This window comes from Crassostrea angulata, chromosome 4 (genome assembly GCF_025612915.1).
Source record: "Crassostrea angulata isolate pt1a10 chromosome 4, ASM2561291v2, whole genome shotgun sequence".
NCBI classification, from domain to species: domain Eukaryota; kingdom Metazoa; phylum Mollusca; class Bivalvia; order Ostreida; family Ostreidae; genus Magallana; species Magallana angulata.
The window spans coordinates 28,741,968-28,766,727 of NC_069114.1; the positions used below are offsets into that span (position 1 = coordinate 28,741,968).

At 32.8% G+C, this 24,760-nt stretch overlaps 1 protein-coding gene across 1 annotated transcript; it reads left to right on the plus strand.

Moving 5' to 3' along the window:
• The first annotated feature begins 864 nt into the window (after positions 1-864).
• On the plus strand, positions 865-21,544 carry LOC128179432 (VPS10 domain-containing receptor SorCS1-like). Its single transcript, XM_052846841.1, has 26 exons — positions 865-1,206; positions 3,423-3,484; positions 3,938-4,037; positions 5,354-5,509; positions 6,559-6,629; positions 8,293-8,354; positions 8,612-8,730; positions 9,008-9,103; positions 9,604-9,780; positions 10,114-10,275; positions 10,686-10,865; positions 11,519-11,610; positions 12,479-12,586; positions 12,995-13,112; positions 13,442-13,569; positions 13,787-13,906; positions 14,440-14,611; positions 15,054-15,237; positions 15,744-15,880; positions 15,995-16,130; positions 16,594-16,706; positions 17,050-17,163; positions 17,292-17,403; positions 17,528-17,699; positions 18,024-18,196; positions 18,494-21,544. The coding sequence occupies exons 1-26, from the start codon at positions 904-906 to the stop codon at positions 18,565-18,567; spliced, it is 3,441 nt and encodes a 1,146-aa protein (XP_052702801.1). The 5' UTR covers positions 865-903; the 3' UTR covers positions 18,568-21,544.
• The last annotated feature ends 3,216 nt before the right edge of the window (positions 21,545-24,760 follow it).

Here is a 24,760-nt window from a genome sequence, read left to right on the forward strand (position 1 = left end):
TTTGCTGACTTTTGCAGATTTTGCTGACGTGCGAATTTCTTTTCTGATCATTGAACCGCAAATGTGATCTGATGCAACTCCAACTATATCCATGAAGTCAATGCATGATTCCCTGACTCTGAAACCTCGTGTTTTCCAAGGGAGACAATGGATTATCAATTATATATATATATATATATATATATATATATATATATATATATATATATATATATATATATATATATATATATATATATATATTAATGAAATATCATAATTATGCGACGAAATAGAATGATGAATAACATATATATGCAAATATCTTTTTAGTTCTTTGTTGTTTAAAATTATTTATAATTTATACAATTCATTGAAAAGTTATTTTTTTTTATCATTATTCATTGATTATGAATGAAACGTTTATTGTATTGATATCAAAAACAATTTAACCCCCCCCCCCCCCTTCCCCTTCCATTCACAGAAACACCATTTACATCGAAGGTAGCTAAAAAAATAAACACATTGCACTTTTGACACTTGAGCTTGTCTGTGATGATGCAATATCACTATCACCGGAATATTGACCTTGATCATACAGGTATAATTTACTTGATTCGAGGTTGCCGGAGGTTTTGGCACAAGTGCCGCTTTTTATTAACGTGACTCAGATTGCAACACTAAGTTCGATATAAAAGTTTTATTGTATCTAAGAAAGTTTTCACTACTTATCTACAGAATTTATTTCGGAATGTCTAGAAATTTCACGTTACATGTTTGGGTAAAAGTTCCCCCCTTAGTACCTCAACTCATGTTATGAATGAAAAGGCAATGATGCAATTGTGGCCACGTGAGTAATTTACATATCAATCATGACCAATGAAATGGCTTGCGAATGATTACCGCGAAACGGTAGTATCTGCTATGGAGGACGTAAACACAGCAGCTTTTGCGGTATGGGTGCATGTTTTGTTAATTTTATCGATACACCCAACAGAAGGAAAATTCTACCGGTGGGGAAACGATGACCCAAGTGTTGTGAAATTAGAATTTAAAAATGTCGTTCACCAAAATGACCATTTAATGCGGTTCAAACGCGAAACAAGCAGTGGTTCTAACATTACTACTGACAGTGGCATGGAACACCACGTAAGCAGCAATACATTTGTAATCCCCAATACAAACCATACACAAGCCGTAGTTCACTGGTTCGGCGATGGAAGTGATGTAAGTATAATTACCCATGTTTCTGAGAATTTTATACTAAATCAATGCACGTGGATGGTGTGTTTTTAGAATGGGATTGGTATGTAAACAAAAGAGATTGGGCGTAGAGTGTGCGCACGTGTGGCGTTGTGTAATGGCATGCTGATTTATTTAAACGGAATTTAAGCTGATAAGTATGTATGTGTAGTTAGAACCCTCGGTGTGAAGTACAGTATTACTTTATTCATACCATGTGTAATTTTCCGTCGGCACTTTGATAATTTTTAAAACATCTGCAAATCATTATAAAGTAATGTGCATAACAGCTAATCATCATAATTTTTTTTTTTATGAGCTGGAATTTCGGTCACCGAATAAAATCCAAAAAATGTAAAATTTGAAAAAAAACAAACATGTTCCATTGTGGGTTTCTAGGACAGTAAAATCTGATCTTATGTACTTGTAAAACACTCAGCAACTTTATTTGTGATTAATTTGTTTATGTGTATCATGTATGGTGTACAGTTGTAACTTAACCGCACTAATTAGAATGAACATGAAATTAAAGTATCTCAGAAACAAAACAACGAGACAAAGTTAATCATGTGACAGCACCATAATGAGAACAGTTTAATCCATGTATATAACTCACGGTCCAACCTCGGCAGAACATTTTGTACAGCGTTTCAAGGCCACCTGCTCTGATGCAATGGGTCCCTCTCAGCAAAAAAAAAAAAAGTTACTGACATTTTTCAGCATACCAAAAGCTACCTACGTGTGGTTTACAATTAGATTTAACTACAATATAGCAAAACATTTCATTTAGATATTCAGACTCTGAGAAACTTGATTACAAGTATCTATTTGACCTCATACTGGAATTTTTTTTTAAATTCAGGGGAAAATTCTGAAATTTTCACTTATGGAACTCATTGTCAATGTCCAAAATTACAAACTGAAATTCTTCATTTTTTTTCTCCATAATTATCATGATTGTTAGCTAATTTTAGGAGTATATACTCTGGATCCCCTACCCTGGGCTCATCATTACATGTATTGCAATGGTACATAAATGATTGAAAACACACACATATTATTTTGGAATGTAACTTTTATTATAAGCTCCGCATTACTAAACAATAAAACTTCATGTGCTTTCTGCCCCATGGATTAGGAATGTAAACATTACGTGGACATGTTTTATGTAAAGCTGTATATTTCATACTTAACTAGTCTTTGTTGGAGTCCGGTATTGGCAGATTATTGGCAAGACTGCATGTTTATCTCATTAGTTCATGGACAAAACATTACCGCGTCATTCCGAGGGATATAATCTAGGATATGTCTTGGTCTGCCGCTCTCTTAATTTGTTGGAAATTTTCCATCGAGATTTACTTGGTACATACGTCTAAGGTCAAAGTTCAAATAAGGCTATGCATTTAAATGTGATTACAAAGTTTAAATATTTAAAAAACTAATTATGAAAACAGTCTGTTGTATTGAATTTGTATTAAATGGTATTTTCTCTACTGTTATTCTAATTATGCTTCATAATGAAAAGAATTTAAGCTTTTAAAAAATTGTTAGCGGAATTAAAAAAAAAATTCTGCAAAGGTGCGTGAAGATAGAAGCCCCAAAATCACATCATCTTGATAAAACTGGTAATACAAGAAGATTTTTTTATCGAAGTCTGTCAGATTTTGCTGAAAATCACTTACTTCAAACCAGAGACATCTAAATTGAGCTCCTGAAAATTTTATTCAATCATAAATCTCATTTAATAAATCTGTAAACACTCATATGAAATCATTTTATGATCTTTTTTTTTGGAGAGAGAGAAAGAGAGAGAAAAAATCATATGCGGTACACACAATCTAGATAAACAAGTGACATTTTAATGTTTTAAAGAGTTGAGATGGAGGGTGTTGGTTTTCAAAATCCTAGATAAGTTTTTTCAGCATATGATTAAATATCAATGAATGTAATGGATAATCCTCTGAAAAATTGCATGTCAAAGTGTTTCATAAATTTTTTTTTATCTGTAACTATCAATCGGTTGTTTTTCTTCTACCTTGCCACACCTGTTCATTAATTACATATATCATTATACATACGTAATTCGTTGATGATTTACAATTTTCATACCTTATGTAACAATTAAGGTTGTTTTGGGGGAAATCCATCAATGAATTATGTTTTTGTTATTATTAATATTGTGTTTATTTTTGTTGGAGCAGGTGTTGTTTGTTTTAACCAGAGAGTCGCAGGCTTATCGTGTGTTGGACAGTACATTTTGGAGGTAAATAAAATTAGGTTTAAATTTTTTTTATGAAATATATGTTATACCTATCAACAAAACACATGCTTTACAGCAGATACTAAGCATTAACTATATACTGGTATATAAATAAATATTCACGGTCATTTGGTGCTCTGTTGAACAATGGACAGACTCAAAATATCAACACACCTCTCGTCTAGTATGTGTGTATTAGAGAACGTTAAATAAATATGCATATAGATGTCTGTCAAAAGGAATTTTTAATGGTTGATATTTTTGGATTTCTAAGCCATGATAATTTTCAAAGAATAACAAAATATATAAACTTGAAGATTTTGTTGGTTTATTCTATAAGATGCAATCACGTTGCATGGTCTAATACCACAGGAAAACATTTCCTGTTGGCAGCATGATGCAATAGTGTACTCTTGCTTGTTTTATATTTTAGAAATAATTATTTCTCTTTTAAAGGTCATCAGATTATGGCAAGACGTTTAAAAAGATTGCTTTTGATTCTGACGCTGTTCTTGAAATGGTTTATAAATCAACAACTCAACCAGGACAGAAAAAGGTATTTTGAAGAAAACCTACAAAATATTTGATACTGAAAAGAAGTAGGTTCAAGGGGAGAGAGAGAGAGAGAGAGAGAGAGAGAGAGAGAGAGAGAGAGAGAGAGAGAGAGAGAGCACCTGATTGTAAGCTGGGGGTGGGGGTCAACTTTGAGTCTGCTGCACTTTAGAATGAGCAACTGCATGATATCTTGGTCGGGTTAAAGGGTGGGGATAGGGATGAATTAATTGTGCAGATATGTTGCAAAGTACCGTATATCAGATTCTTAAAAGAGACCAAAAAAAAAACACCAATCTGTTATATATTATATTTACATAGGTCAATCTATTTCAATGCATGGGATTTTTTAAAAGATTAAAGTTTCTAAAACTTTACAATCCTTATGACACACAAACAGATACAATTTCCATTCATCTCATTTTTGCAATACACATTTATGCAAATGAAAAGGACCGAAAATAAATATTTTAACCCAAATTGGTAAAAAGGTGTTTGGGTTTTAAGTGTGGATATTAAACTGGCACATACATGTTTACTTAGGTTTTTTTGAGCTTAATGAATACATGTATGCAACATTGGCCAGTAAACCATGCTGCCATGCTGAATTGATGCATAGAGAGAGAGAGAGAGAGAGAGAGAGAGAATGTGTTTACTGTTATTCTTTGGCTACTTATACAGTAAACATTCCTAAGATATGCAGTATCTTAATGAAAATCTGTGTTATAATAGAATGTTATCACAACAACCTGTAGAATGACCTCGGGGGTTCTTCCGTGGTCAGTGTTGAACTTGGTCTCTCTCCAGAGAAACCTGGATCTGTACCAAACCCAGGTTTTCCAAGGTTAGCCTGGTCACTGAACTGTCTGTTTATATAGATAAAAAGAAAAATTTTTTATGGCCCATTGATTATAGGGTCCCCCTTTATATGGGTACTAGAGTTGTCTCTCTGGTCATGCATGCACTGCTTGTCTGGTCAGAACTGGCTTCTTAACAATGACCTTGACTTCAAAATGATTCAACTGACAATATGATAATATCGTATCTTATAAAGATCCAGCAGGGTCAAAGTAAAAATATCTTTAGGGTCAAGGTCAGGGTCACTTTAGTTTTTGACATTTTGACAAAGAAGTTAAAAAATTTGAAGAAAAAAAAAAATTCTCCAAGTATAATAATTCCTGTACACCCCATCCTCCCTAAACATACTCTACTGATTTATCATATGTCTGAAACTTTTGAAACAATCATCTTTATGTTGCTGAAGTCATTGTGAAAGAGGAAATGAAAAATTTCAGAATTGGTTTTCATTTTTTTTTCCAGGTAATTTTAACGGATTGCACCAATAAGCGTCTATATTTGTCTTCTGATGAGGGCTTGACCTGGAGTAGGATTGACATTCCCTTCCCCCCAGACACCTTGGTACTCCACCCCTCAGAGCCCGGCTGGATTCTGGGTTTCTCACTTTTCGACATGCAGGTAAGTGTTAAGAAATTGATCTTCTATTCTTGGAAAACTTTATGGTGAAAATTGAAGAAGATGGTAGCTATTTTGACGCAGGAATTATTTGGTCCAAGAAAATAATTCTATTCTTGTGACTGTTTATCGCCTGCTTGTGATGATAATTTGAGAAAAATGGCACAAAAATGAAAAAAATAAAAAAAACCTTGTCGATGCTGACATGGAGTGATAAACTACAGGATACGTTATTTTTTGGTTTGTGTTAATGGGATGTTCATGGGAAATCCAGACAGAAACTGTTCAGATGCATGATCCCATCTTGAAATTATTATTATTATTTGAAAGTTTTTGTTTCGTAATTCATATTTTTTTTCTACAATGTTGTCGTGCTGAGAGTAAATGACTGTGCTTGTCATTGAATAGAATTGCTGACATTGCATAACATTGCCTTTGCTTGTCACTTTCGTCTCAACAATAGCTTCATGTCACTGAGTATAAAGATGGCATGTTTCTTCTTGGTTCAGGGCAAGTTCAGTCCCCGGGGAGATGGGTTGATGCCCCAGGAGTCAGCAGTCTGTATTTCTGTCTGGTCTAAAATAAAATTCTTACGTACCTTTGTAATACCAACAAAAAAATGTTGCTGATTCAGCATATGGCTCAGTATCAGTTTTTCAACCTTTAAAAAAAAAACCTAAAAGGAAATAACCTATTGTGAATACATGTACTTTGCCTGTGGTTTTGAAAACTGAAAAAAAAGTTAAAGTACATAAAACAAGAAGTACAAAATGAATTTTTAGATACTGTAAATTCTTTATTTTATGCGCATACTTAAATATGCGATTCCGCTGTTTTGTATCAAATCATATAAGAATATAAAATCGCACCACCATTTCTTGTTATGATTTCCTATGCTTCAAAACTGTCTGAAAAATGTAAGTAAGATTTTATGCAAAAGTTTATTCCTCACGTTTAATTAGGAATCTACAGTATACATGTACATGCAATAAAATTAATGCCGTTTGATTTAATAAGCAATTGAATTGAGATGCTCTCTCTGTCTTTTTCAGTTGTTTGTCAGTAGTAACTATGGTAGGAACTGGACCCTTCTTCATGAACATGTGATGCAAAACTTCTTCTGGTAAGTTCAGGGAGACATGCGCCAAATCCATAATTAAAATAAGTTAATGTATTCATCCAATTACCCAGATATTCTCTAACATTAGTTGACTTGTTTATACTTTGGCTCCCACATCACCTGATATTCACTATTCACTTGTAAAATAATTGGACATGCAAAGAATAGCATGAATAGAGTTTAAATCTGCTTTTCATTGTGTGTTGAGCAAAAAAAAAAAAACAACCTTTTATAGACAATGCAAATTGATATGGATATGAAGCTGAATACAGATTTTCACAAATGGTTGAATGAAGCGTCCTCTTTCCTTCTTTATCTTTTTTGTTGATTCTGTTTGCTGGTAACTATCATGCATTACTTGGAGAATATAATGAATTATCACATGATACATTAATGAGAAGGATACATGTCTCCGGATAATTGAATATTTAAAAGTATTTTTTTTTCAACGTATATATGTGAATTTTGTCGTAAATAGCCTTGTTGACTTGGATCTTATATCTCAGAGGTGATAATATGTTTTTACGTCAGTAGGTTTTATGACAGACTTTATTTACTTCATTGTATTCTTACATCCGATGAACGTAATAATTGTTTCCTTGAGATAATTAACACATCTGACCATCCCTCGTCCTTTTAAAGCCCCTACCTGTATCAGTCGGCACCACACAAGGTCATCTGTCAGATCCCCCTATATATGTGTGTACTAATCACTGTGTCTGATCCTAAAGTGGACACAACATGGTAATACACTAATTCTGTCTATTTCTGTCGATTCAGTGTCGCCCGAACAAACACATAACATCCTGCGCCTAAAAAAAATCTTCTTATTTCTAATTATCATTGCGACCCAAAGCCAGAAAAATCCTCTGTTCAAAAGGGTAGAATACAATAAGTTGATCCCAAACAATGGCTTTAAGGCAAACTCCTGTACATTTTATCAACTGATTAGTGTAAGACTACTGCATCTTCAAGAACTCCATTGTGTTAGTTCTGGAAGAATTTTCAAGAACTTCTATGTGTTATTTCCGAAAGAATCTTCAAGAAATTCTTTGTGTTATTGCAAGAAGATAATAGATCTCTATATGTTATTTATAATTGTAATGTTATTCATGTACTTTTGATGGAATAGCAATAAATCAATATGTTCTAAAGAAAAGTCATTAAATGGGTCAATTGTCCAAAAAAAAATGGAGGGGGGGGGGGGGGGGGAGAAGGTGGTGGGGGTACCAAATCTTTAAATATGTGAAATTAATAGTAAGACTAGGCTGTTTATTTAGTTATTGAGAAGCAGAGACTTATTATATCTTACTTGTACTCTAAATCAAGGAGCATTAGTATGGCATGTATTTTAAGAAACGTAATAAGCCACCGTCTTGAAATGAAACATCTGGTAGAAGATTTTCATAATGTATTCAGTAGGTGACTCTGGGCCCCCCATGTGATGTATTAGCCCCAGGGCCAAGTTACTTTGATCTCCCACAGTGTTCACTTATTCTCTGACAGACAGTCTTTAGCAGTGACTTTTAATATATACATCTAGCTTGCTAGCTGAGAGATAAATCAGAATTTTTGCTTTACTTTATTAGTGAGCAAAAGTACGTTTCTATTAATCAGTTTTGGTGTCTTCTGCTGTATTGTAGTATATGCTCTGTGTGTTTTTCAGGGCTACAGAGAATGAGGACCAGAATAAATTTACAGTCCACATGGAAATCACAGATTATCTTGGTAATGAATGATATGAATGATACATGTACAAACAGTAGTCTAGTTGCAAAAGTTTATTTTCTCTACTAAGCACTGGAGTTTATCAACATTCCAAACTCATTGTACCAAAAAAAAAGAGGAAAAATTATGCATCAAAGATGAAAAAAAAAATGTCAAGTATTTGAAATTTGCAAAACCTCATCAAATGACATCGAAAAGATACATGACCTGTGTATTGATCAAGGGAAATATCGTGTAAATCTTCTTTTCACCTACAGCATTTTCTGAATACAAAGCCTGCGTTGCACCAGCCTGCACAGATGTCACGATGGACAAGAGCATAGGAACCATTGATCCGTTTTCTTTGTCAGTTCAAAATGAATATATCTTTATCAAGGTAAATAAGTCTGTGGCTAATTTATATACATGTATATATAGAAACCAATATGCTAACCTAATTAATATCTATCCAGCAAATGATGTATAGCTGAAACAAAATTGAATATTTGTTAATTAATGGTTCCAAAAATTGCTTTATTCATAAGAAAGAACACACATAGTGAGAATTTAGTTTCCAAAAATGTCTGTCATTAATGTCTGCAAATTATTTTCCCGCTGTGTTTCATCTGCATAGAAAATTGTACTGGTTTGACCTCGGTGTACCGATTTTTCAGAAAACCAAGCCTGGAGACCACAACCCTGAGCTGTATGTGTCCTATAAGAGGGGCCCATTCAGGAGAGCCTACTTCCCCCTGAATGTACATCCACGGGTAAGGACCCTACAGAACTACATGTTGACATGTCTTGTCATACACTGCTACAAAGGGACCACAAATACTTGATAAATTACTATCTTCTCTAAACAATACACAAGAACGATTCCCACAAGTTATGTTCCTTAAGCTAATCCCTTGGAATTTGTTTAGATCCACGTGTCTATATATTACTGGTAAATGCAAATCCTTAATATTTCTCTACTCCTTAATTTGGGTGTGTTGAATTTTCACATCTTTTTCAACATCCTCCAGTTTTTGTTCTTTTAATACTTGCTCTAGTTTGTTCTCTTCCCCTGATCACCACAAATTTTTTTTATTTCTACCTGAATTTGTACTTTTTTAATGCCTTTTCTCTCCCTATTCCTAACTAGCTATTTCAAAACACGATTTCTCTGTCTCTGTGCATAATTTTTTTTCATACCTATTCAAAATAAAGTTCATTCTTGGTTGATGGACAGAAAAAGTACTGTCTTGAACTTCTTTTCTTAATTTAGGATTTCCTAATAGTGAATGCCCATCAGAACCAGGTGTTCGTGGCTGCAGACCACGAAGAGAACCTGGTCACCCTCTACCTGTCTGACCCCACCGGTCAATTCTATGTCCCCACCCTGGAGAATATTGTCAGTGACCAGGAGAGTGGGTGGTTTCAGCTGGATATTGATCTGCACGAGGTAGGTTAGAATCATGGAGATTTTTTTTTAATGATTTTGCCATAAGATTTAGTTTGAACAGCTTGACATGACATGAACTCGCCTGTGGTTGAGAAGTGCAGAGAGTTTAATCTTATGATGACGCATGTTCATGCATTAAGTAAACGTTGGTGAGACATTAAACTTCTGGAAATCAAACAACTTCAGGGGGCCTTATTGGGTTTTTTTGCAGAGGAAAAAAAAATGACCTCCAAAAATGTTAATCGTATTGAAAGAACTTTTGTAAAATAATAGATTGAGACATGTTAAATCAATAAACTCTAGACTTATTGATGCATATTGTTTTCTGACCAGGTTAAAGGTATCCCAGGGACGTACATCTGTAATCAGTATGATGTACCAGACCCAATGGGGAACCAAGTATCAGAAAGAACATTTATTACCTTTGACAAGGGAGGTAACTGGAGACTTCTGGAACCACCAGAAGAATTGAAGTCAGGATGTAAAGATGCACAGGTAAAATTTAGAAATAACAGCAGTTCATTTGATGTGTAAACACATATACAGAAACATGTTGTATTTATCAAATTCATGAGCAACTGGGGAATATTATTTGAATTTATAGGTGTAAAGTTCTGTGGATTGTCACTTTTTTCAAGGTTGTTTGGATGTAAATTTTGGATTCATTCCTACGTATTGAAAAAGGTTAAGTAAAAGACCTGTTTTATTATTTTTGGGTGATTTTAATTTGTGGGTATTAAGGGATACTCACTAATTTCAAGACAATTTAGAATCCAAGAAAATTTAGACTTCACAAATACTAATAATTCCTTAGTAAATTAATCAAATAATTCCTACTTGTGTTTGAATTATTCAAATTATGTACAAAATAGAAATGATTATAAATATATATCTGCATTTTCCAGAAGTGTACCTTGAATCTTCACCAGACATACAGCAAAAATAAGTTTGACATCCCTGGAATAGTGTCAAAGCCTGAGACCCCGGGGCTGATCCTGGCCCACGGCAGGGTGGGTGAGAGTCTGTACAATGGGGTACAGGCCAGGGTCTTCATCAGCAGGGACGGCGGGATCTCCTGGAAACAGGTGTGTACAACATGTATTACAGCAGAGACATTTAATATCCTAAAAGAATGCGCAAATATTTTGTTATGTGATTTCTTTGGTCAATACACTGTACTTATTTTCAATACTAAGTATTGGGTATGCAAATATTGCATTATGGGATTTCATTGGTTAATTTTATTTCCAATAGCTGGAATCGGGCTTGTTGAACATGTGTTTGTTAGCTTGCAATACAGGATACCCTCAGTGTAATGCCATTGACAACTTATAATAAATTCTCAGGGCTGTGTTAAAACTGCCGGTTTATAGATATGAAATCACATTCATGTAATTCCACATAGAATTTGCACTGTATAACAAGGTCCCCTGTTTTATGTATTGGTAATGGAGCAGCAGATGACATACATCTACATGTATAACATTTTGCAAAGAGAAGAACAGGACCGGTGTCTATACTTGTCTCTCTATTTTAATTGGTTCAGAATATCTCGATCAAAAAAGCATCACTATCCTATATGTCAAATTGACATCAATCATGCATTTGATGCAAGTTTGTCAATATTTTTTGTCTGGTCACCTTAAACTGTTGAACATCTGATATTTTATCAAGAAAGATGTCCAAATTGGCAGGATTTTTTGTAGCTTTATATAATTATGTATTCCTCTACTTTTAGGCACCTTTTGCAGGGTATTATCATCTCAATATACTGGATCAAGGGGGAATAATTACTGCCATTCTACAAGACAACATGACCAACACTGTGTAGTGAGTGAAAGATTTAGAAAATTAATAAATTTTGATTCATATATAGAAAAAGCTTAAGTATAAGCTCATTTACAAGCACGTAGGCATAGTTTATATCAAACGACAAATTAAGTACAGGAGAGGATAAATTGAGAATGAATGTGCATCTGGTTTCATCTAAGTTATAGAATCATTTCAAGAACAGTGGGAGTACAAATACTTGCTAACATAACTTGTTCATGTAGCTCCACGTGTACACGCAGATGTACACATGTACATCAAACGCTAAACCTCTCAAGTACCAGTATCAATCAGACTACGGTAATTGTGATTAATTGAATGTACTATTCTGATTAATACATCTGTAATGCAATTTGCTGTTTATGATTAAGACTGCATAAAAGTATTTAAAAAAACAACAAATAATAACAAGTCTAGACCCTCTGTGTTTTATTGCATCAAATTGAAAACATTTTCGCAGTTTTCAGTGGTTTTTAACACTTTCCAATGTTGATTGTTCTGTTAGCAGACAATGAGTCCAATTACCTTTTGAACCATTTGAACAGAGAGCATTTTCTTAATTACATTTAATTAAGTGAATAGACAATTAGACACAAACTGTTTACTGAATGTTATATCGTGCTTCTAATCATTAGGGACAAATAAGGTCTCAATATACACATAAGAATTTAATGATATTTAAATCAAATTATTTCATACAGTTGAAACACCCACATGACCTAGATGAAGCAACTATTACATTAGATAAATTAGATTTGGTTGCCTTTACATAGACAGTTAATTAACAATTGATTGCTTTTATATAGTTAATAATCAACTGATTACTTTTCTGTAGACAGCTAATTAACCATTGATTGCTTTTCCCTAGTTATTCCACAGATGAGGGTTCTACCTGGTTTTCTCACATGTTCACAGACAAGCCTATGATTGCTGATGGCGTACTGAATGAACCTGGCATTAACACACTAATGGTCAGGTAAATATTGACCTACCATTGCCCTTCAGGAATATATCTCTCTTCTCTAATTTGATTTTGTTGGATAAGCTGTTAAAAAAATTTGCATTAGAACAATTTTTAACAGCATGTCATTGCTATATTTTGAGACCTTGGTAAAACGAGTACTGTAAATTCCTAATAAAACGCGAGGAATTTATATCCGCATAAAATCGCGAGAAGCATCCCTCGCGGATTTTAAAACCTCGCAATTATTTTCTGAGAGTTGATAACTATAAGAAATATGGATAAATTTTCCGCATTTGCGATTTTATATTCTCGCCATTTGATACAAAACAGCGGGATCGGGGAATTAAGTACTCGCGTAATATAAGGAATTTACAGTAAACAGACAATTCTTAACATTGGTTGCTGTGTTCCGTGTTTTAGTGTGTATGGGCGTCTTAGTGAGGCAGGGAACAGACAGATAGTGCAGATAAACTTCACTGATGTTCTCCCTCGGAAGTGCTCGGACAATGATTACGAAAACTGGACTGTCTTTGAAAAGGTAGCAAAGAAATACTGTAGACGTGTTACAGTTGGCTGTGTATTCTATTTAGAATTTTTGGCAGAAAATGGTGTCTGCCAAATCAAGTATATCACCAAATGTAAAATATATAAGAAGATAAATAGGCACATTCAGAAATCAAATTTACGCTAACTTGTTAGAAAATCATATTCCGTCAAATATTGTACACGCTAAATAAAGGATGTTGACAGTACAAATCAAGATATGTGAAACAGTTTAACATGCATACAACTTTACCATTTATCATTAAAAGCATAAAATGTTTCACTGAAATAACAAAAAGCGGTGAAATTCTCTCTTTGTCCCAGGGATGTCTTTTGGGGAGAAAAATGATGTATCATCGGAGGAAGTGGGATGCAAAGTGTTACAACGGGAGGGATTATGAGCGGCCTTCTATCTCCTCCACATGCTTGTGTTCAGATGAAGACTATGAGTGGTAAGTAACGGCCATCCCATGATTAGCCATACATCACTTAAAGTGGACTAGGCTTTAACTGATGCTCACTAGATTTTATGAATATGAATATTTTGATTTTCTTCCCCCAAAGTTTAAAAACATGTATATTTTTTACTATAATATTTCCATTTTGATGCGGTGTCAGAATTTCAGCAAGTATTTCAAATTTTAAACTTGATTTGTATTTTGACTGTAGTGACTATGGATTTGAACTCACTGATGCGAGAAATAAAATTTGTACCAGAGCAGACTGGTTCGATGAAAACCTGATAAAACAGAACTGTAAAGGTGGACACACATACAACAAAACTCAGGGGTAAGAATGGAAGAAAGAGGTCATAAAAAAATGGAGACACAGAATTACTGTTAAGTATGAATTCTTATGACAAGGTTTTAAAAAAGTTATGTTAAAGCTGTCCATTGCATTACTCCAAACAAATTTTAATTACAAGATTTTTGTGTATAGTTTTTGTGAATAGTTTAATTCTGATTTTTCAATTTTTATGAGAAATTCATAAACTGAATAACTGTTTGTCCAATTGAGTTATTTTCGAGTCTTTGATTGTACATATATGCTAATTTAGATAATATACTTTGGTTTTCCATTATCATATTCTAGAGTGAGTGTAATTGTATTTTTGTCACTGATAATATGTAAAGAGAAAATTGTGATAAAAAAAAATTGACAAATTCATGAATTTTTCTACGGAACTATTTTATAATATGTCTAATACATGTAGTCATAAATCTTATACATGTAATATGTATGCAAAAATGAAGTTTTTCACATGCATGTATAAAGTAGACCTTATTGTAATTTTACCAGAGAATATTATTTCTTGATGACAGGTACAGAAAGGTGGCGGCCGACCACTGTGTGGGAGGGGTGGAGAACTCAGACAAATATCGACCAATCACAGCCACTTGTCCCGTCCACACCCCTTCAGGTCTCCGCCTCAGTGTGTCCAAAGCAGCGTTCTCCACAGGGGAGAAGATCTCATTCACACTGTCACAAGCTCAGGTGAGTACAATATAGACAATAAGACAAGGTTAGTGTCTCTGAAAAAAAAATATACAGTACCTATTGTCTTGTCTAGAAGTAATTGTATTTTATATGTTGCTCCAAAATTTACAATCACAGTTCTAAAAATATCTTGATACATGTAATCAAAGTAATGCTTATAAGATAAATCAGATGGTGACATAAACTTATGTTCATTCAAAGACTACATCATTGCTCTGCCAAGGGACATAACTCCAATGTCACACTTGGAATGGATGTGACTTTTTGCTCTGATGGACAAGATGAGGCATGTAAATAATTGCATTCGTCCAACAGACATGTTTTTATAACTTTGTCATGATGATGTGTTTCTGGCACTATAGATTGTTCCAAAAATAGGTCAGGGGTTAGAGCTATTGACCAATTATCGTAAATATAAATGTGATGTTCTGTTGGTTAGGGTTCAGAGTTTGTGACCAGGTACCAGTGGGACTTTGGAGATGGTAGTGTGGTTACGCTGAAGGGTCTAGCTAACTCTACCCAGAATACTCACATCTACACCAAGGCAGGGAAGTACAACGTGACGGTTACAGCCTCAAACACGGGGGGAGAGGCATCTTGTTACATCACCCTACACATTGAGGGTAAGGGAGATCCTTCAACCAAGTATGGATTATTTTTTAATTACCGGTATCAAAATTGCTATAAGATAAAGGTGGCATGGGACATCTGTCATTATGAATGTGGATTAAAGTACATTATTATAAAAATACTTGCAGTTTAGAATTTTTAAATTTTACAATATTTGACCAAAAAAATTGTTTTAAGAAATTTTGGAAAGGCAAACATTTTAAAATCCCCAATGGGATTTGAACTCAAGACCTGAAATTTTGTTGTGAATCTTCTAATACACTGCACTACACTGTTGGGTGACAATTTTGGGAGAGAAACTATTCATAAAATTACACTTGATTTTATTGTGATAAATAGTACATCACAGCATGGAGGTATCCCATACCACCCTAAACCAAGTTTACAAATGATTTTACCAATTAATGCACATGTTCACTAAATTTTAATTTTCTGTGGGTTTTTTTGCAGCTTTCAAGAGTTGGTTGTTACTTTTAATTATTTTTATAATTATTAACAGATGTCTTAAAAGCAGTGTACTTGGAGCTCCCCTGGGGAGCCCAGGTGGGGAAACCCACACAGGTGAGGGCCTCACTGTTTGGGGATCACCTGATGGACTTTGGCCAAGTTCACTATGTCTGGAAGTTTGGAGACAAGGTAATGGATCTTCTTTTGTTTTCGTTTTTTTTTTATACACGTGTTTGGTGGTATTTTTGTTTTACCACTGTCTACCATTATAAGACAAATACAACATCAGGTGTATATTTTCAGTACAAGGAGGATCCTTATCTCACCTGGATTTCCGCCACCTCTCACCTGTACAACAAGACCGGGGAGTACACCATCAGTGTGGAGGCGGTCAATTCTGTGGGCTCAGTCACCAGAGAGAAGACCATACATGTCTATGGTAATGGTCCACACATCTTTATCTTAGTGAATTTCAATAAAAATCACTTGAATTCAAATTGTAATTTTTTTTAATTTAATCAATACTGGGGGAGGGCAGTTGCTAAAGGGGGGGGGGGGGGGTATGTGATCATCACCGGGGGCAGGGGTAAGGGGGAGGGGAGTTGCTGGGAAGGATGGTGGTGCTGAATAAAACTTAGAAGGCCATTTAACTTGAGTGAGACTAAGGTTTTGTAGAGAATGTTAATTTTATGCCGATGAAGCACTGCTTAATCTCATGTCATCAAAATACTGATTGATATTTATGTATGTAACATTGTTTATTAATGTTTGGTATTTATTCGTTTGTCAATAACAATGATCTGTAATATATAAAAGAATAAAAAGTGTTTGCTATTGATAGATTATTAAAAAATATATGTGGGTGATACATGTATACTGATTTTACCTCTGGTATTTGACAGATCAAATTGCAACAGTCCAGCTTCAATTAAGCAAAAACTTCCAAGTGGTAAACAGAGCAACATTTCTCAGTCGCTCAGCGGCATCTGACCTTCTGACCCTTGAACTTGCCAAGGTAACTCTTTAGAAATTTGAAGTCAATACTGTATAAATGAAAAAATCATTTTAGAAATTTTGTACCTGAATTCCGGCAAGAAGTATTCTTCCAAAAGACTGTTTTAGTTAAACTATTCAGTTCCTTCTAAATCAGCAGTTTGCTAGATTCATGTATACCTTTAGATTTTTATCCAACTGCTTTTATATATCTTTCAAATATCTATTTGAGATTACATGATATTGATCTATTGATTTTCTGTATGTCTGTCTGTGCCTTAAACCTTACAAATATCAGTTTGTGGTTGATATGAGACAATATTAACATGGGACACCTCCAATCATCTTTTCTCCCTTCACTTCAGATTTTGCACATCCCCTCAACTAGATTGATCGTCACTGTTCCTTCCAATGCAACAGCCCAAGTTATGGACGTTACAATTCTACCCCCAGAAACCAGAGGACTGTCCATAGCCCAGGTAGGCGGTGGAAAAATTACTCCAATATGCTCGTGGTTTCATTTAAGAAGTCAAATCATATGGGACAGAACTGTTCATGTATGATGGTTGGAAATTAATTGACTCTAACTATGTTGTTTTTTCTGTAGGTTATTTCAATTCTTCAGGATAAAGTTCATGGTCGAGAAGTTATCTTTACATTGTTAATAGATGCAGAAAACACTATAGAAGCTGTCAGCATGAAAGTCATACATTCTCAAGGTTAGTACACACCACTTGAAAGCCAGAAGAAACAGACATTGTTTTTTTTTTTCTGTACAGTGTTTAAAAACAGTGCACATTTAGTATCTTTTAAACTAAAAGCAGTATTTTGGTTTTGAAACAGATGTTCCAATACCACAAAATGCCATTCCATTACATGTAGTGACGCCCACTTCTTCACCCCAGTCGGCGGACACAGCCACTTCCATAAACACAAACATTCCTGTGATTGTGGGGGTGTCGGCGACAATTACAGTGTTTCTTATTATAGGAATCAGTATCTTTATATACAGAAGGTAAGATTTTTTAAGGAGACTAAGGGCCATAGCCATTTTCACAGTCTTTTCTACCTCCACCTGTGAAGAGCTTGAAAAATGATGATTATTTAATAATATAGTGTGAAATTGCCCCCAGTGATCTACTTTAATCTAAGAGTATCGTTATATCCTTGAGGTGATTAATGTGCTAGAAAAGTAAAGAAATTGATATGTATAGCCCACTTACTCACCACTCAGACCTCTAAATAAGGAACCAACTTATGATGAAGTTTTGTAGTGAAACATATACATGTACTCTTTTTATGAAACATATGTATATTAGATGCATTCTATATTTTGCAGGAAAAAAGTGAAAAAAGATCACAATTATTCTCTGATAATGAATCGGTCACAGCTAACAACGACAGATGACGAAGAGGATTTTATGGATGACGATGACTTTATTGAAGGCATCGATGAATATTTAGATGGGGATGATAATTTAGATGGCAGCTCAAATATTGTCATAAATACAGGTAAATTTCACAAAAGGTACTATATAGACTCTTTGCCTGCAGCTCAATACATTCATTTGAATAAACGACTTAACAAAGTATCTCAAACACTGATTTTTCGAATACCATTAATATGTAAAAGTGATTTGGAAGTCTGAACTACTTATTCTCACAATAATTTTACCTCAACAAATTGAATCGTCAGATACTTTGAATTTTTATCTCCTTTTAATGGATTTTGAGATAGCAAGGTTCAACTGCTTGTTGAAAAGATAATTTTATATTTCATTAACAAAAATATGGGATTCTTTTTTGCAGGTCGACATCCTACATTGGTAATGATGACCAATGGTCGTTCGATGAGTAATCCCGAAACGTCATCTATATGCTAGCAGTACTTAGTTCATGTGTTTTATTTTCAAATCATATTTGTCATGCAGATATAAATTGTTTGTTGGCATTACATATGTATTAATTACGATTCCCATGAATCAAGCATGTGATCAATTTTTTTTTTCATTTTGTTAAAAATGAAACGTGTTCAGCTTGTTGAATGATCAAAAATCTATTTTTAATTAGATGTCACAGTTTATTTTGTTTTTTATTTGTTTGAGGATGATAGTTTTAAGACTTGTTACTTTTACTCATAAAATTGATAGCCTTAGAAGTAGATGGTCGTTAAACTCTCTTTGTTTTAAATGAAAAAGTGCCTACAATTACAATGATTGTATTTGTGTAATTAATGCATGCTTACTACATGTATTAAAAACTGTTACAGGGTTATTTTCGCCCCGTTAAATCTAATTATCGGTTAATTTGATCATTTTTCTCTGACAAATTGACTATCAGATTAAGCGGAACCCTCTGTATTAAAAACTCTTTACAGGGTTATTTTCGCCCTGTGTTACTTTCGCCCTTCTACACTTGCAGACGGTTTTGCCTTGTCTTGAATTCGCCCAAACAAAGTTCTGTTAATTAAATGAGGGATAATTGAGACATTGGAACTCACCCAGTCTCAAATTGCCCACTGACAACGAGGGCAAAAGGGGCAAAAATAAAACGGGGGCGATTATTTCCCTTTATACAGTAGATACTTTTGAAAAGAATCTCAATATGACTACCAGTTTAGTGAGAAAAGAACTGAGTAGTTTTAGACAAATTCTCTGTTGTTTACATGACATTTTTTCTGTATAGATTTGAATCTGTGTTGATTTTTATTTTGTTTGTTTGTTGTTTTTTGTATTCTGTCCATTTCACTGTATTGTTGAGTTGATATTTAGTGCTACATTAGCTTTCTCTGTTTTTATCTTTGTCTCCTGTTTCCAGGGTAATTATACATGTATAGAATGATGCTTTTCCGAGTTTTATGCATTTTTATGTTGTTTGTGCACATTATTAAGCCTTTTTTAAAAGGACAGAGAATTGAAAAGTTCTCTTACTGTGTGATGAGTGTGAACATTGCTTTTCCATTTGATATCACAACTTCGGGCATTCAAATATTTATATTAGCTCTCATTTTTATTTACAAAAAGAATTTGACCATTTGATCTCACTATAAATGATTTCATATAAATTGCACACAATTTTTAATGTTTCAAATTGATAAATGTGCAAGTCAAAGGTACAAAGGTAAAATTGCTTTTGGATATATATATATATCATTAAAACTGATGACTAAAATGTAAAATACAAACTTGATCTCTACTGCATTCACTGGTTGTCTCACATAAATTATATTTTTGTTTGGAATTATTGTGAATAGCATTTGCTTTATCTCTATATTTCAAGGTCATGTATTTAAGAGGGCTGGATGGTTGTGGCCATTTTTTAGGCTATAAAGAACTCCTTTGAATGAAGAGCTCTGTTTAAAGATATGGGAATATGTTTAAATTTGAAATTGAATATTTTGATTTTTTTCTTCCATAGATAATACATGTAGTTTAAAAATACCACAAAAAATATCATTTTAAAAGTTTAAAGCAAATTTGATGTGTAATTTTTATGACCACCCAGCCTCCTTTAAAAGCTTAGAATTTGCGAAAGAAAATAACGTAATAATCACATCATTATGTGCCATCCTGATGTTATTGGACAGGATTTTTTTAACATTTTGTATGACATGATGATTTAAAAAAACAGATATGGGGATTTGCCAATTGAATTTGGAACACTGTGCCAAAGTTAACAGCCTTTACTGTATTTTTTAAGAGCGAATATCTATGTGGTTTATACTTTTTGTGCTTTGCAAGGTAACACATATTTATCTTAGTTTTACATATGTAAATTCAGAGAAAAAAAGTGTAAATAAAAAAGGCATTATTTCAACTATACTTATTTCACTTTTACACATAAACTGTGTCTTTTTTTTCTCTCCTTTAAGGAATAATTATAGGAAAGATAATTTCATTGATCAATATATATATAGAGAGACAAAACAAAACAATTTTATTAATGTTCAAAATAACATGTTATTTACGTCTTTGGTTCAAATAAGAAGTATTTTGATTGATTAATTCATGAAAACTCATAATTAAAAATATTTTGTAATAATTTTTTATTTCATGCTGTCTCTACCTCTGTTCCTTACTGATCTATTTTTGGTGCAGCTGTAATACTTAATTATGAGGTGCAAGTCTCAAGATGAATTATTAAGCATCATTTTATGTCTTCTGTTTTAACAAATTTAAAATTTGATTTTAAAACTATGACATGTGTTGACACTTTTTTGTTGAAGTTTTAGATAATTTTATCTGTAACTCTGTTCATTTACATGTTTGCCTGAGAGAAACAGACAAGAGATATAAAGTCAGCTCCTCCTGTAATGAATCTATAAATGGAATGTTTTCTTAATCTCTTTTTAAATCATAAATGCTTTAACAGGTATTAATATATATTTCCCTTGTAAATATCACTGTTTTTGAAAATTAGTTGGACCAAGATTTGGAAAAGCCATGTGCTTTATGAGTTGCATGTATATCAGTTTACCAGTTAAGTAAAGCAACAGATAAAAAGTGGACACTTGTTTGAATGTCTATGTTTTAAATCACTCCATTTTGATTGCGTTCTTTTTTTCCGAAGACTAAGATGTGCTTAAATTGTTGAAATGACACATTTATTGCAAAGACATCATGTGATAGGGTTACAAATGGGCATTTGATGAAGCAAGCTTTTGATTAGAATTATTTAATTAATATAAATGTAGTATATGTGATGTTATGTGCAGCTTCTAGTACAGAAATAAAAAAAAAAAGTTTCCATTGTAAATTTCTGTCACAAAACTTGTGATTTAAAGACATCAACTCCTAAGTCTATAAATTATATAACACTTTGGTTTGCCCATATATATATATATATATATATATATATATATATATATATATATATATATATATATATATATATATATATATATATATATATATATATATATATATATATATATATATATATATATATATATATATATATATATATATATATATATAAAACACTGTTACTGATATTTTCATTACACATCAAGCTTTAAGCTTTATGTTGATATACTGCCTGTATATATATTGATTTCTAAAAAATTATGATTTATAATATCTTGAATGACTGATGCTGTCTGATCCATAGGTTTTAAATGTGAAGTTGTTTATGGTCCAGATTTGAATGTTTGTAGGTATATTACAGTACCAGAGCTTGTTCTGCTAAAAGTCTTTCATACTTGTATGTAAACATTGTAACATCCATTGCTGTTTTTCCAAATATCCACTATTCATCCATTGTTGCTAGCCGAGGGTTTTCCGTCCTCTCCACTTTCCACAGACATGGAAGTCCAATGGAGCGAACAGAAAACTGTTGGCCAGGGAAGATGTTATTCAGTGAGAAGTGAACAACTAAATAATGATCAAATAGTTGCTAAAAGCATTTTGGGTTATAAAATGCAAAAAAAAAAAAAGGATTTGTTCTCATCTGAATTTAAATTGATTTTAACAAAATTGTTTCATGAGTGATGAAAGAGTTTTTAAGAAGTTTTTTTTGTCATCTGGTTCAAGAAGTATTTTTAAAAGTGATGTTTGAATTTTATTATATAGTTCTCACAATATTGTGTGAAGTGCTTCCGATGCATTTATATATCTATACCAATAAAATTTGGAGCATGATATGATTATTTTATTTTTATTATTCATAGACTTAATGTTTTGAAAACATTATTGGTCTGCTTCTAAAAACTTGGGAATGATTTTCTTTTAAAAAAAAATACTAAAGTATAAAGACCAGAGTCTGTTTTGTGTGTTTTTCAACTTTATTAGCCAAATATTTGAGAATAAGATTTTTTTCAAGGTCAATAAATTTTCATTATTTCCTAATTATCTCCCCTTTAAGGAGGGCATGACCCTTTATTCTGACAAACTTTAATCCCTTGGCCTAGTAATGCTTTGTTCTAAGTTTAAATGAAATCGGCCTGGTGGTTCTGGAAAAGAAGATGAAAATGCAACGACAGACAACGGATAAACCTCACTTGATCCTTTGGCTCAGGTGAGCTAAAAATTCTTGCACTATCGTGCTTTGGGGCTCTTCAGATTCTTTGAGGGTATTTTTGTTTAGAAAAGAATTATATATATATATATATATATATATATATATATATATATATATATATATATATATATATATATATATATATATATATATATATATATATATATAAGTATTCCTTATCATTTTCCTTGGGTTTTGCTTGCACCTTATCGGGATCGCAAACAGGATAGATAAGGACGAACTTCCATGGAATAAGATCCGATTACCATTTAACCTACTTTATAATTTCCTACATAAATCTACAGGTTTGAGACATTTTTGACGGAAAGGTAAAGGTTGCATCACATGGAGCATTCATTAAGTCTATTTTCTGATATTTAAAAAAAAATAATTTTCTGATCAAGAAAAATACAAATCATTCATTTTTATATCAGAAAATAATATTTTAGTGTCAAGAAATCAAATTCATGATTTAAAAAAAATAGTTTTCATATAAAGAACTCGAGTTCGAATTCTTTATACCAATAAATCGATATATTTTTTTTTAATATCGATAATAACTTTTTTTTTTGTCTCAGAAAATCATTCTTGATATTATATTATCAAATATCTGATATTAAAAAAAATCAAATGTCTGATATCAGAGTTTAAATAAAGATTTTGTTTATTTATATAAAAAATTTCAATTATCCATGTCAAAAATTCAGTTTTTGATATTAAAATATACCTCAAAAATATTACAACGGCGCCTCATAGTAACATGAGTTCTGAGTATGATACCGGTAATTCATAAATATGAGGAAAACATTTGAAGAAACTCAAATGATCACGTATAAGAAACTCTACAGACAAAGTGGAGATTAATTTTGTAGCCATCAAAAAGTTTGTACATGTATGTTATATTAGAACTCATCAGGTGTCCTAGATTTTATTAAGTTGAAAAAAAGTATTCTTAGATATCTTTTTTTTTTTGTCTCTAGCTATCTTTTTACTTTTTTATTTTCTATCAAAGACTTTATCCAGGCATTTCTTTCAATCCCAAACCACAGGCAACTGTTTTTTATAAGTGCATTTTCAAGAACGCAGATATTATCCTATTAAAATAAAATATATAATTTGTGGTGGTAATGATAATGTTTATGTAAAATATGTTAAACTGAAATGTCACCAGTAGTAACAAATTATGGTGTGCTTTTTTTAAATTTTGTGTGTTTTTTTATGTAGGTATTTACTGATGATACTAAAATAAATAACTAAATATGCATCTGGAATGTATGGTGGCATAGATCTGCCACCACTTGTCAGATAATTATGTCGACTTGTCAGATCTTGATGTCGACTTGCCAGATAATTATGTCGACTTGTCAGATAATTATGTAGACTTGTCACTTATCCACGTGTTTAAATTTTTTAACACTATAACCTTTCCACGCCCAATTTGTGCCATCAAGTTAAAATAATATTTTCTGACAAGTCGACATAAGGATCTGACAAGTCGACATTAGCATCTTTTAAGTCGACATAATTATTTGACAAGTTGACATAATTATTTGACAAGTCGACATAATTATTTGACAAGACGACATAACATCTGACCAGTCAACATGGTTATTTTTTGACAAGTCAACATAAAGATCTGACAAGTTGACATAAATATCTGACAAGTCGATATTTATAATCATCTGACAAGTCGACATAACTATCTGACAAGTGGTGGCAGATCTATGCCACCATAGGAATGCAAAATCAAAACGAAATACCATATGTATTTCATCAGACAATTCCATTTTTTGCGATAAAGATGAAACATAATGGGGTGGGGGGTGAGAGTATATTTGTCTTTTGCTTCGGTAACGTGACGGCTTTTCGATCTATAATATTTGCTCGTCATGCATTTATGCAATCATAATTAACTTTTTTAAATTTGCCCCACCCCACTTCCCATTCAACTTCTCGTATTTTCGACTTAGAAATATTTTGATTGAAACAACTTTGAAATAAGGAAACTATGAAAATCATTCAAAGGTGTGTTTTACGAGACTGCGATTTATTCCGGAT